Source organism: Carettochelys insculpta, chromosome 4 (assembly GCF_033958435.1).
Source record: "Carettochelys insculpta isolate YL-2023 chromosome 4, ASM3395843v1, whole genome shotgun sequence".
NCBI classification, from domain to species: Eukaryota; Metazoa; Chordata; order Testudines; family Carettochelyidae; genus Carettochelys; species Carettochelys insculpta.
In genome coordinates, this window is record NC_134140.1 from 120269055 (window position 1) to 120283871 (window position 14817).

The window sequence follows — 14817 nt, forward strand, 5'->3', positions numbered from 1 at the left end:
TCCTAGAGGCTAGGGTCACAGCTTACTCCCTTACTTCTCTCAACAATGAGGAGCACATGGGCCAAATGTAGAGCCCTGAGGGCTCAATTTAGTGCATACCCACTAGGCACACTAAATCGAACCCCAGAAGAGCAACCCTGAAGGAGGTGATCCTCTGGTGAGTGTAGACGTACCCTAAGCCCTGAACCAGGATGCCATTATTCTCATTGCTAAGTAATATGAGCACGCAATTATTAGGGATGGCAGTGCATTCTTTGGTAATTTAGCATCATGGGTCTATTTTGTTCAGAAACTTACAGATCTAAATGTAGATGTGGGAATCTAAACAATAAACCCAAATAGACGATGCTCTATGCTTAATTCTGATGTCTCATGAATGCAAAATATACGTGGGGTGAGAGATCTTCAAAGACACAAATGGGCATTTAGTTGCCCAATTCCCATTGAAAACCAAAGTAAGCATGCAGACTGCTTTGCACAAAGACATAAAGTCAAATGACTTCTCTTCTACTCCCTTCTGGGATGGGTTGTGAAAGAACTCTGAGGTTTCCAGAAGGTGCTTCTGGGTCAAATCCACCCCACTACAATTAATTAATTAGCATTAAATCTACCTTTCAAACCATAATTAAACATTTTCTGCTTTCTCACTTTTTAACATTAAACTCATCTTTCATTAACATCTGCTTAAATGTCATCCCAATACCTGTTAATGTTTTGGAAAACATTATTATTTTGTCTGAAACACTCATAAAAAGCAGCTGAGACCAAATCACGCTTAAAACACGACCTGGGGTTATAACATAACTTATCTTCAACTTGCCTGTGAATTGTCTTACATCACTTCGTTCATATTTTACCAGGCATCATGTGACAATTGTCAAGCCTATTTTTAAGAAATAGATATTTGAATCTACTTCCACTTCAACACATTTCCGAACATACACAGTTAAGCATTATTTTTAAAGGCTACACTACCCAGCAGCTGCTCTTTATACTTATCCTTGTGTGAAGGCTAATTCTATATCCAAAACCAATGGAGTTCCATTTCAGCTCAGCTGTGCTACTCCCCATTAAAAATTAATAACAAAAATTACTTCCTTTAATTAATAGACACAGGAGGAACTCCAGATTCACTGCTCAGTTTCCACACTACTTGTTCATCAAATTCAAAATAATTTAGCAACTACCTAATTAATTCCTAATTGACATTACTGGGCCATTACACCAACATTTTCATTTGGCTGTCTGTCAACAGATATTGGCCTAAGGCCTATTATGCTTTCAAAAACTCGATAAGTCCATCTAATACAACTCTCTCTTTCTAAATCAATGCAAATAGGAACACCGAATTGTTCCTGTTACAGGAGTTCCTAATTGTGAATTTGAATATCTTATTAAAAGAAGTGAAAGAGATCAGAGTCTGGTATGACAATTTTAATTTGCCTTTCAAAGATAATTAAGTCTTCTGTCCATATGAAAAGTGGAAGCTATATTCCACCCTCCCAAATTTACAAAACTTTTAATATTCCATTAATTTTTTTAAAGATCTGGATATTAAGGTGAGATAAATGTCTGCATTTTGGTACACTAATCCAAAACATTATACTTCTGTTCCAACAAAGTGCACAAAATAAAAACTACATACATCTAATATGAGTATGTGGTAGCAAGATAACCCTTGGGCCCTAATTACTTCACTGACAATTTACCTGTTTTTCTCATTAATTGGAGCATTAAATAATCGCTAAACTTTAAACCAAAAAATGAAAAATGAATGTATTTACTTGTATTATTTTTCTCACAGAAAGAAGAGTAAAAAAGATAAGTGTCATATATCAACATAAATATTTGTACACTATAAATTGATAAATCTAATCCCTTTCAGTTGTAACATATCTACATATAGCTAAAGACTGAAAATCCCACTAGCAAAAAATAAAACCTGCACGATAACTCCTTATCTCGTCTCGGCCTCTCTCATTTGTCTTGGATAGTAAGCTCTTCAGGAGAGGGGAATATGTGCACTATCAGCTCATAGTTCTTGTCAGATAGAACCGGTCCAACGAGTGATCAGCCAAGGATGTTCCCCTGCACTCTGCCAGTTACCACTCTCTTCAGAACTTTACTACAGTGAGGTCCCCTTTCCCCTTTATTCTACTAGCTAACTATCTATCACCAATGTTAAATATTATTGTTTGTACTATTTCTACCACACGGGGGAAGAAAAGAGAAAGTACTTCTTCACCCCTGCAGCCATCAGTTTAGGCACTGAACCAAGAAATATGATCCTTAGGGCAGGAGAACACAAGACCTGAAAATTGATCCTAGATGCATAGCTAGAATCCACTTATCTAGTTCCCCTCACTGAGGGAGGTTGAAACATGGAGATTTATACATATCACATAGAACTATGGGAAGGGATCTCAAGAGGTCATCGAGTTCAGTTTCCTGCACTCACAGCAGGACCTATCACCACCCCGATGGATTTTTTTTTAAATCTAACCTGCCTCAGAGCCTTGAAAGGCATCCCCACATATTGAGCTCACAAACCCAGGTTTACAAGGACAATGCTCTAACCACGAAGCTCCCCCAGCAGCTAAGATATTCAGTTGGACTACTTCAACTACTTCAACATTTCAACCGGCTCTGCAGCTGCAGACCACAGCCCCCACTCTTCCATCAAGTTTATTTTCTGGGACTTCCTGTCCCTTGCAGATACCTGCTATTTCTGTTATAAAATATTTTTCCTAACATTTCCTATCTTTCTTCATGCCTTGACCCTCCACCCACCAAAAAAAACCATAGGGTGGAGGGCCAGGTGAGATTTCTGTTTCCATTATAAGCAGTGTATGAGCTTTCACTACCATCCCCCATGTTGGCAATGTCTGTGTAGTGAAGGGAGAAGACAAAGATCTTTTTTCCCAGCCTTTTCAATCCTCTTTCTTCTAACTCTGAGAATACGGTCTGTCCCCACGTTATTTACAGGAATCGGATGCAGTCATGGGAGGGGGGACAGTCAGTGGATGGCCAGTTCTGTGCACAGAAGCTTTAATAGTGCAGTGGAAAGCCCAATACTGTCCTCTCAGCAACTCTCTTTTTTCAAAAACTTTCCTATCATCTCTTTCTTCTAGCTTTTCAGGATCTCTGTATTATTTTCAGGGATTGCATGCAATGATGGGGCGGCGGGCAGTCAGTGAATGGCCAGTTGAGAATTCAGTTACAGAAGAAAGAGATTTCTGTTAACTTTTTTGCCCTCTCTGTGGATGCCCAACTTTTCTTTCCTTCCAAGGGAAAATATGGACATTTGCTTACTGCAGGAGGGGAATGAGAAAAACGCAATGTGGGAAGATGATGTCATACATCAGTAAGCATACCCAGAATGCTGTGGGAATGAGGGAATTGGGGGATAGGTTCCCACAATGCACTACTGCAACAGTTGATGTTTGCCAACTGAGTGTGGCAGCAGTAAGTTGACTTTGTGAGGAGCATGTGGGGAGGCAAGAACAGTCAAAATCAAATTTATAATTTCTGGAGTTACAAAACTGATATTAATAAATTTGATTTTGTCTTGTAGTGTAGTGCAGCCTTAAATCCCATATTTAGGTACTGATATAAGGAGCAAGATTTAGAGACCCTGAACACCTACAGCTTCCATCTATTTGCCTCAATCCCTAAGTGGCCTCCTCAAAGATTGAACTCACAACCCTGCGTTTAGCAGGCCTATGCTCAAACTACTGAGCTATCCCTCCCCCAAAAATATAATTGGAGATACACATCTCCTAGAACTGAAAGGGACCTCAGAAGCTCATCCAGTCCAGTCCCCTGCCTCTTGGCAGGACCAAGCACATCCCTGACATCTATTTAGACACCTAAAAATGAATTTGGGTAGCTAAACTTAAGTACTAAGTCTAAACATTTTTGTCATTGGTTTTTAACAGGCTCCATCTTAAATTAGCCAATAGATTTCAGACTTCTGTATTAGATAGTGACTGGCTTCGAAATTGAATATGCATGAAAATGTTTTCTAATGGTTTTAAATGAGCCCATTCTGCACATTTTTATTTAAAATAACAAAAACAGCTCCCCTTTTTTGTCTTTGTAAACAGGATTTTCATTTCAAAATTAACATTCCCAGGTTTCCAGAGGTACTAGAACTACTTGGGGTGCTGACCTACACCCCCCCTCCTTTATAGATGTTAAGATTGGGTTGCCATCTCTCCTGGATTGGACTCCATTGCTGCGGGCAGCTGAAGAGCCCTGGGCTAGCTGCAGGACCCTGGGTCTGACAGGGCCAGTGGGGCTGTGGAGCCTGCAGCATGGTCAGTGGGCAGGTGGGTGACGGGACCCCAGCAGAGCTCATGGCAGGGCCAGCAGGTGGCAGGATGCTGATGGGCCAATGGAGCTCACTGCAGGGCTGATGTAGTTTGCAACAAGACTGGGGCTAATCTAGGGGACCAGTGGAGCTTGTGGCAAGGCAAGCAGGACCAGGGAGCTGGCAGAGCTCACAGCAAGGCCTGGCATATCCCAGGGGACCAGTGGAGCCCATGGCAGGGCCTGAGGGACTAAGAGGGAGCCTGCCCAGAGGCCACGAGCCAGGTCTGGTGAAGGCAGCAGTGGAGCTGACCCCCAGGTGTGGGGAAGCTGAGTGCAAACCTGGGGAGGCTACAGCGTCCCCCACACCTCTACCTCCCAAGCATATCATGCTGTTATTATAGAATTTGTTTTTCTAGTGACATCTATATGAAAATCAAGGGGGTATTTTTATTGCACTGAATATGCTTTGTGTATTACCCAGCTCTCTGAAAACAAGTTTATATAATCTTCCCATGAAGTGACTTTGGGGGTGGGGGATGCAAGCCCTCTTAACACAATAGGTTTGATCCTCCTCTCTTCTGGGTGACTCATTTCACAGTCAGTTATGGAAGACAAGCTTGTGCACTTACTCTCCTGAGAGCGTAGCCTGATTTTCAAAGCTACGTGTTGATTTGCACTATATACCTCATGCAGAATTAGGCACTGAATTTTGCAACATAATGGCCATGTCTACACTACCCAAAAACTTTGAAATGGCCATTCAAATGGCCATTTCGAAGATTACTAATGAAGCGCTGAAATACATATTCAGCGCCTCATTAGCATGAGGGCGGCCACGGCACTTCAAAATTGACGCGGCTCGCCGCTGCATGGCTCATCCAGATGGGGCTCCTTTTCGAAAGGACCCTGGCTACTTCAAAGTCCCCTTATTCCTATGAGCAGATGGGAATAAGGGGACTTCGAAGTAGGAGGGGGTCCTTTCGAAAAGGAGCTCCATCTGGACGAGCCGCGCGGCGGTGACCCATGTGAATTTCGAAGTGCTGAGGCCGCCCACATGCTAATGAGGCGCTGAATATGTATTTCAGCGCTTCATTAGTAAAGTTCAAAATGGCCATTTGCATGGCCATGTCGCAGTTTTTGGCTAGTGTAGACAAGGCCAATATAATTTTCAGATGCAAAAAATGCCTGTTTAAAAGTAAACATCTAAAGGCCTGACCTACAAGGAAAGTACAAATACGGGCCTTAATATGTGAGTAGAACCATAACAGAGTAAACTTGGAATAAGAAACTTCAAGCATAAAAACTTGTCCAGGATCTGGGTCTTAAGGTCGAAATATGGCATTAATATTGTTAGTAAGAAATACTGGAGCCCCAGTGGCTTTGTTATTTATTTTTGCCTTAAAAAGTAATTCTCACTTGGCAATCAGACATCTAAACCATTCTATTTTTCTCTATCTAGCTGTGACGCAGTTTCAGAGGGGCAACCAGATTAGTCTGCAGCTTCACAAAAACCAAGTCGTTCTGCAGCACCTTAAAGACTAACAAATAAATACCTAATAAATAAATTCGTTAGTTTTTAAGGTGCTACAGACCTGATTTTTTTCCTTTTCCCATTTTTTTGCATAGCTTCTACACAAGAATTCTGCTGTACTTCCTTGCTGAAACTAAGCCTTCTGCCATCTCCCCCTTCCCAACCCTTCACACCCATCTTTTAGACTCAAACTCCTTCCCTGTTTTCCCACTGTCATCTCTTGCTGACTAGGTTCTTCTTATCTCCAACACCCTAGCTCTCTGGATCTTTCCTGCAGGAGCCCTTCACACTGCCTATAGTCTCTGCAATTTTCTGGGGTTCTCCCCTTCATGGCATCCTCCTGATACTCATGCCAGAACTGTAACCTTGATCACTCACCCAGAAGTGACTCATTCTTTAACCAGGATGGGCTAAGTGCAGCCCTTCTGGCCTTGAGGGTGAGTCACTTTGTAATAGTGAGATTGATCCCAAGAGCAGTTTTTAGATACGAGATACAGCATGACAGTGCAAGAAAATGTTCACAGAAAGTATTTTTTTTTAATAATATCCTCATTCAAATCATCCATGACTCACTGCAGCGCACACGCTATACTTTTGATGAGATGTAATTGAATGAGAATTTCCACTTGCAAAATAATAAGGCACATTAATCAAATTCTCACTGAGGTACTACACAGCTAATGAATCAAACACAATCGCTACATCTGGATTCTAACATTTTCGATGATTCTAAGGTGACATCTAAAAATTAGAACTTCAAGGGCCCTGTTTTAAATATCAACTAATTTCTGTTTAGTAAATTGCAGGTAATAATCTGTAATGTTAAGACCCTGCTGTACTTGTAATGGTTCTTATCTTGTAGCTATTCATTTGAACAGAAGTCAGGGACTGATCAACAGCACTTCTGGAATTCTCTCAGCACACAATGGTGGCTCCAAGCTTCAAACCTCCTGGCAGTCAAAGTCAGACTAGCTGTTGTTTTTTCTTTTACGATTTGGGCTGGAAAACAGCATTTTTAGCATCAGACTTTGCCTTTTTAGAATTTCAGTTGAAGATGACAATAATTTGACAATTTTACAGGACCATAAATACAATCTTCTGGTTTACTGCCATTGTAAATTACTTTAATGCACAGTAATTTAAGCCAGTGTATCCTGTGAATTGTTTCGAATTTCTGAAGCGTTAAACAGTCAGATTTGTTATTTTAACATGTAGACAGATCACCCTTTGATAGAAACCTGTTCTGAGAGTGTTCTCTTCCTGTAACCAGTCTGTAGCGTTATTAGTTTCCCATTGAGATTGGACTCTGTTCTTGCTTACCCAGTTCAACTCATACTGCCTCTACTCAGCAGGACACTGCAAGAAGGACAGATACTGCTGCTACTGCTATTCCATGTGCTTATCTTTTGGGTAATCTGCTTCCCCCTAAGACACTACAGAATAGCTACTCTGTCTTCCCTCAGAATGCAATGATAAAAACAGCATTAACAGCATGTTAATCTTCTCACATGCAAATGATAGCCAACTATGTTGCAGAAAAAAATTGCCATCTGAAAAACCAACCAAAGTTTCACAAAACATCTCTCTCCTGTTTGCAAGGATTAAATCTCATATGTAGCAGGTGACCGATCCCACATCCTTGGAAGTCAATGGGATTCTGTCAACTGACTTCAGTCAGGTTTGGATTAAGCCTTGAGGCACAAGTTTCCAGGGGTAAGCATTTCTTCCCTCACAATTACAACCTCAACTGATTTAAGCATCTAAGTCTCATTTTAAAAGGAATTAGGTGCTTTAGAAGATTTAGTCTTTTGTGGCTAACTCACCTTTGAAAAGGAGACAAGGGCGCCTCAGACAGGCAGGCAATGCTTAGCACAGCAGCTCCTAAATCTGGGCCTAAATGACTTAATTTCAAAGCTCATCGAATGCTGCGTTCGGTTTTGTGAGTGCCAATACATAAGGAGGCCTCATTTATTCCTGTTACAACACGGCTCTGAAAACAATCTGAGTTGACTACAAGAGTTAGTGTTTCTTATTCGCCCAGCATCAAGAGTTCTGGTCATTTGGAATTAATTCAGATTATATAGCTTTTAACTACAAGTAAAAGAAAAGATCATTTTGTACTCAATAAGAACAAGTGAGAGAACTTCATATTCTTTGTACATGTATTATTAAAAACATTAATTGAAAAAGTGTAAAAAGGGTTAAGGTGTATACTGAGGCATATTCCAACACATACAAAATGTCTCATTTATATCTGTGATGGGCTTCTGGCAGCTGTGCAGTAGGTAGTACTCAGCTAGAAAGCCAAATGACTCTGTCCTTGATGCTGTGCAACTGGGATCCTTCTGCATCAGTAAAAATTGCTTCAGTGTGATAATTGGCTGTATGAAGTGATCCAGAGTAAAAAGGTTTGATTTCCAAGTAATAGCAGCATCTCAAATGAGGCTAAGCAAGGAATCAGCAACTGAAGTGAAAAGAATGTGATATCCTGCATGCTAGTTACAAAAGGCAATTAGAACTATTAAGCTGCTAAATACATCAGCCTCTCTCGCCCAGAAAAATTATTTTTATTACTTCTACATAAAAGCACTTAATTTTACACTTTACGTTACATTACATAGATAATATTCAGCTTGTCAATAGCCAATGTTTGTCTGACTTACCAGAATGATGGTGATGCTGCTCTTCTAAGAATTCCAGGTCAAGCATGAGGTCATCTTCATCCAACTCACAGGAACCCAAATTATTCAGAACATCCTGTACATGAAAGCAAAGCCAGCAATTAGAAAAATCAGTCAATAACATTGGACCAAGGCAGCAGTGCTGAGAGGCACTGTGAGTTAGGGGCAAGGTGGGAGGGGAATGGGAATGGGAGTGGCCAATGGCAGAAGGGGCGGGACTTGGGCCATCAACCCTGCCCCCTACACTCCATCTGAGCTGCCTGCAGAGCAGCACACAGCACTCTGCAACCTTTCAAAGGGGCCCAGAGGTCTGGCTGAGAAGCTGGCCAGAGCTCTGGTCCCCTTTGAAATGATAGGCCTGGATCTAGGTATTTGGAGCTATCAGATGTAGCCTATATTAATGGCTAGATTCAAATATTGACAGGCAAGCTCTTTGAAATATCAATATCTGTAATACTGTGTATAGCTTCATGTTCAAGTTGTAGCAATGGTGAAACAAATGGTAGTGTCTTCTGCTAGCATTTCCCTGCTTTCTGACTGAGCAGTCATACAACCATGGATAACCAGTTTATGACTCCCCTCCGTTCCACATACACCTTACTTAAATAGTTCTGTTGCCACTGGTAAGAACTATCTGTTGGGAAAGGCACGACTCAGCATGAGTAAGGGGATCAGAACCTGGTCCAAAGGGTAGACAAACACAATATTCAGATTCACACCTTGCATTCAGATTATCACACCTGTATACACACACCTTACTCCAGAGGTCAGCTATGTGAAATTAACAGTTCCTGGAGTAAAAATATTAAAATCTGTTCCTAGTTTAGCAGGATAAAATTTGGTCCTGTAGCTGTAGACCACAGAAAAATCAAACAAGCTAATAATATAACTAAAAATGTATTTGCCCTTCCTTTTGGCATTCTTCTTACAGGGTCAACAGTACTTATCTTTAAATAAAAATTGTGACTACATCTATCTGCAAAATACTGGCATTGATTTTGCACTGTCTTCTCACATGAATACATTTGTATGTCTCTGCAAGACTAAAGCTGAAGCATAAGAACCCTAAGTAACAGTAGTTTTAATTTTTTTTTAATATACAGCTGTTATCCGTTTCATTATTATTTAAAATGGAAACTGCTTATACATGCTTGAAAACAAATCAATATATACACAAGATAAAATTATTGGGAGACTTGGGATAAAGAAGAATTTCAGGCAGATTCAATCCACTCAAACTCGTAAATATTTTTGTGGGTGGACAAGGGCAATATCAAGACCGGTGATTTGGTTAGGCTGGGGACCAACTGTCTCAGCAGCAGTACGATGTAAAGGGACCTAGGGGTTATGGTGGATGAAAGGCTGGATATGAGTAAACAGTGTGCCCTTGTAGCCAAGAAGGCTAACAGCATACTAGGGTGCATTAGGAGGAGCATTTTGAGCAGATCTAGAGAAGTGGTTGTTCCCCTCTATTTGGCACTGGTGAGGCCACATCTGAATATTGTGTCCACTTTTGCCTCCTGCCCCCAGTATAAAAGTGATGTGAATGTGCTGAAGCAGGTTAGCGAAGGGCAACAAAAATGATTAAGGGGCTGTAGGACAAGACATATGAGGATAGGCTGAGGGATTTGGGCTTGTTTAGTTTACAGAAGAGAAGACTTAGGGGCGATTTAACAGCAGCCTTCAACTTCCTGAAGGGGAGCTCTCAAGAGGAGGGCAAGAAACTGTTCTCAGTGGTGTCAGACAGCAGAACAAGGAGTAATGGTCTGAAGTTGAAGAGGGAGAGTTGCAGGTTAGATATTAGGAAAAACTAGTTCAACAGGAGGGTGGGGAAGCATTGGAATGCGTTGCCTAGAGAGGTGGTGGATTCTCCATCCCTCAAGGTTTTTAAGTCCCAGATTGACAAGGTCCTGGCTGCGATGACTTAGTGGGGCTTGATCCTGCTGGAAGCAGAGGGCTGGACTAAATGACCTCCTGAGGTCCCTTCCAGCTCTATGATTCTATGATTGATACTTCAGATTTCTTAGTTATTGTTTTCTTTCAAGTTTTTTATATTCATTTTGCTTGTATGCTTCAGCTACAACTGGACACTCAGTTTGTGAGAGACAACACTTTTGGAAGTCATCAAGGGGAAATCTAAATTCGGGAAGTAAAAAGTATTTCACAACCTTTTGGCATCCTTTTGGCAACCTTTTGCCCCAACTCTAATTTCGTTGTAATTCCACCAAAGAACAAGTTTCTCAGATGATGAAAGGACTCTGAATCAAGTTCTGAAGGGACATTTACACCTGTGTAAATCCTAAATGGGCTGCACAGAGAGTCTACAAAATATCTCTCCACCATCTATAAAGAGGCAAAAGTGAACATGCTGCTGGTATAGTCAGTAGACAGCTAGACAATTCAAATTCACATGGATGGATTTCTGTTGGAGAGCACTTTGCAGGGTCTGCTGTTCTCATCCTCCATATCATCCAATTGCAGGGATACCACAGTGAGAGGCAAATTGTTTAAATTTGCCACATCCGTACCAGAATCATCTGAAATTCTGCTTAGAAACACAGTGTATAATCTTGTATGTTGTCTTTGTGTATTTGATCTTCTATCTCATTATTGTATTTGGGGAAAGGAGGCAGATATAAAAAAAAAGATGACAATAAAAGTGATCTTGTATACATTCAATTCCATGCACTGTTACATTCTGTATGACTAAGGTAAAGCTATATCATTCACTCACATGTTTTTACAGTTAATAATACATTCTTCTAAATGAAGAAGTGCCACATTAGTGAATCTACAACAGACAACATATTAGGCCCAGTTTTTCAGTTCTTGTTTATGCCATGCACAAACAAAAAACTATTGAGAGAGCAACAGCAGCTGTGGTGGTCTCTGAAGCACAGCAGTAACGGCTCCAATATGTCTGCAATATAGGCCCAATACAAAGTCTATTGAAGTCAGTGGATCAGCTCTCACAGACTTCAGTAGGCTTTGGCTCAGGCCCTGTTTTCCTTAAGAATGTCAAATTGTTGTTCTAATGCACCAGCTCATTCATAAGGCTCAGTGTTACACAGCAGAGATTAATGTACAGTAAATCCTCAGTGTAACAGACTAATGGGGGGAAGGAGTGTCCGTTAAAACCAAAAGTCCATTATATCAGAAGGTTTACTTCAAGGTTTTGCTCCTCTGGCTCCCAGCCACCCATGCGCTGCCCTGAGCATGGCGACTCCTCTGGCTCTGAGCTGCTGCTGCCACTGTGTCTGTCGTTGTGTTCCCCACCCCACGCCCCAGCTGGAATCAGAGCCACAGATTTCAGCCATGGGGGGGCAGGACATGGGACACGGTGGTGGCAGGTCACCCTGCAGCTCTGGAGGCTTCTACCACAGCGAGGGACCCCATGGCTGCATCAGTCTCAGCCACGGCCAGGGACTTCACACCTGCTGTGGGGTCAGCTGTGAGGGAACTGGAGGCACATCTGCTGAGTCGCCCTTTACAGTACTGTACAGTACCATGCTATACTGTACTTTCTGTGGAGTGGGGAGGCTAGTGGATGTCCATTATTACCCATGTCTGGTAAAACGGGGTCCGCTATAGCAAGGGTTTACTGTACTAATAATAAACAGACCAAACTGGCAATGAGCGAGTTGGGAAGATGTTAATGAGGCGCTTCCATGAATATGCAGCACCTCAGTAGCACAACAGTGGCTGCGTGTGATTCGAACTGCCTTTTTCAAATTGTGCACTGCCTTTGTAGACAGCGGCCTTTCAAAAAGACCCCCCCAGACTTCAAAAGCCCCTTATTCCTAAAACCAAATAGGAAGGGGCTTTCAAAGTTCAGGGGGTCCTCTCGAAAGGCCTCATCTACACAGGCAGCACATGATTCAAAAATGGCGCTTCTGAATCGTGCGTGGCCACCATTATGCTAACAAGGGGCTGCATATTCATGGCAGTGCCTCATTAGCACCTTCCCAACTCACTCATTACCATGACCCTTCTGAAAGAAAGGGGCTAGTGTAGACGTAGCCAATGGGAAAGTGGGAAGAAAAAGTCGTGGCTGAAATAGGTAAAAGATTGCTGTAATAATTCTCCCTCTCTCTATAGCAGTTCTCTTCAGTAACCACAAGCATCAGCCTACTTGATCTGCGGAGACCAAAAACCAACTGGTAATGCTGTACCTTCACTTGGTCAAAAAGGGGTATTGAATGGAAATAAAATAATTGTAATGGTTGCATGGTATTTGTCTGAAACAGAACATCTTGCTCCCTTTACATAAATGCTAAATGTTTACCTCATACTACTGCAGTTATGCCTGCATTACAATCTCTATTTATTTTCTTTGTGCTGACAATTTTCTATAGGAGTTTAGTGCTAAGCAATTACAAGCATAAAAATAATGGAAAAGCTGCTACATGGATTCACTCAATTATGTTTCCTGATGTTTATGTGGACACAAACTTGCTCCCCACCCAAGATTTTTATGATCACACACCAGAATAATGCAAGCCAACTAAAACCTATTTAATTGAATGACAAAAGGACTAGGCATTGTAGCTGATCACAGAAGATACATCACTTGATACTAGATATTGTTAACCCTTTTAAATAGTAGTTGGAGCTCATTAAAAACTGGAGACTGGAAATCCCACTGAGGATAAATAGGCATCTTGAAGCATCTAAACATACTTTAGCATCTTTTGCCTTATAGACACTCTTGAACTTTTTACCCATATACCTTTCAGATATTACAGGATCACAGATTGATATGTCTAAAATATTAAAATGTGGCAGTCTATCATAATTATTATTATTTGTATAGCAGGAGGGGCACCAATCAAAGTTCAAAGTTCTACCCAGAAACTTGATGAACAGGAAGACTACATAGAAGTGAGCTGAAGTTCATTACATCCCAGAGACTGAACTTTTTGTTTTTTATCTAAAATGATAATGAAGTACCCCACAGCAATTTTGAAAGACAATGATTCAGTACTGTTGAAGCACAAACTAATTTTATAGGTTTTTTGGAGGCTGCAGTAACAAACTTGAAAAGACTACAACAATAATTCATGCAGTGCTTAAAAAGCATCTAAAAGTCTTCAATGACAAAAGCTGATTATTATATTGTGTATGCTAAAAGAAAAAAAATAAAGAACAATGTATAAACTTTTATAAGTGGTCTAGAATGCATTAGACAAACATCTTCAATCACCTAAGATAACTAAACAAGACTACATTCAAATTGTCTATTCAATAATTCTCTAGCCCAAAGACAGATGCTAATCTGTTATTGTCTGCAATAGATATGCTGAGAGGACATTAATACATTCTGAGCATAAAATAAAACGTGAAATTGGAGGCAGGTTTCGCTTCAGACTTTAAAAATGTCCTTGTCCCTATTTATGGGGGTACCTAGTGGATATATACTTTGTGCTAACCTCACATCTCAAAGAGACATTCTGCAGCATCATGGTTTTCACCAGCATAATTATGTAAAGCCAAAGTCATGCATAATGCAAAATGGACCACAGAATCAAGTTAGTTTATGGCTGAGGAGTATATCAAAGTAAATGCAGCACTAAAACAGTGAACTTTTTCAGAACAAATATTCCTAGCTCTGTCTAGTATATCTGCATATAGACATTAAATAGGGAAATTTAGAACCTAGATCAATTGGGGGCATTTAATTCACCCTGGTTTTATACAATCATGCTAAACAAGAGTTTTTATATGCAGTGTTGTCATGGCTGTATTGGTCCCAGTATAGTACAAAGACACTGTGGGTAGATATATCTTGTATTGGAACATCTTCTGCTGGTGAAAGAGAAAAGCTTTCAAGCTTACACAAAGCTCTTATTCATGTCTCTCTCACCAACAGAAATTGGTCCAATAAAAGAGCTCACCTCATCCACCTTGTCTTTCTCAGAGTTTTTCTAGCATCTGGGTAAGGTTACCATATTTGAACTTTCCAAAAAAACACTCCCTCTCAGGGTGTCCATCTGTATCATTATCTACCAACTCATGTTGCATTAATGTACTATAGTACCATTAGTACTATCAGTTGGTAGATACTGAAATGGATACACTCCCTGTCAGGGGTGTCCTCTTTTTTGAAAGTTCAAATATGGTAACCCCACCCTGTAGTCCCATAACGTTTGTTCACAGGCACCAGTCCTGACTCTCGGTATTCTGTGCTGTTATTTAGCTCTAATTTACCCCTAAATATCTTCAAAGAGTCAAGTAAGCAGTGTGAATTTTGGTAATGTGCTAGAAAATAACTTGCCCAGAACCAGTTAGGCC

The 14817-nt window shown here is 40.8% G+C and overlaps 1 protein-coding gene across 2 annotated transcripts in view; it reads right to left on the bottom strand.

Moving 5' to 3' along the window:
- CCSER1 (coiled-coil serine rich protein 1) overlaps positions 1-14817 on the bottom strand; it is a 1054165-nt gene that overhangs the window by 863202 nt on the left and 176146 nt on the right. For both annotated transcript variants that reach the window (XM_074993602.1, XM_074993603.1), the window contains exon 4: positions 8509-8602. In XM_074993602.1, coding sequence (XP_074849703.1) covers positions 8509-8602 — 94 coding nt within the window. The remainder of the gene's footprint in view (positions 1-8508; positions 8603-14817) is intronic.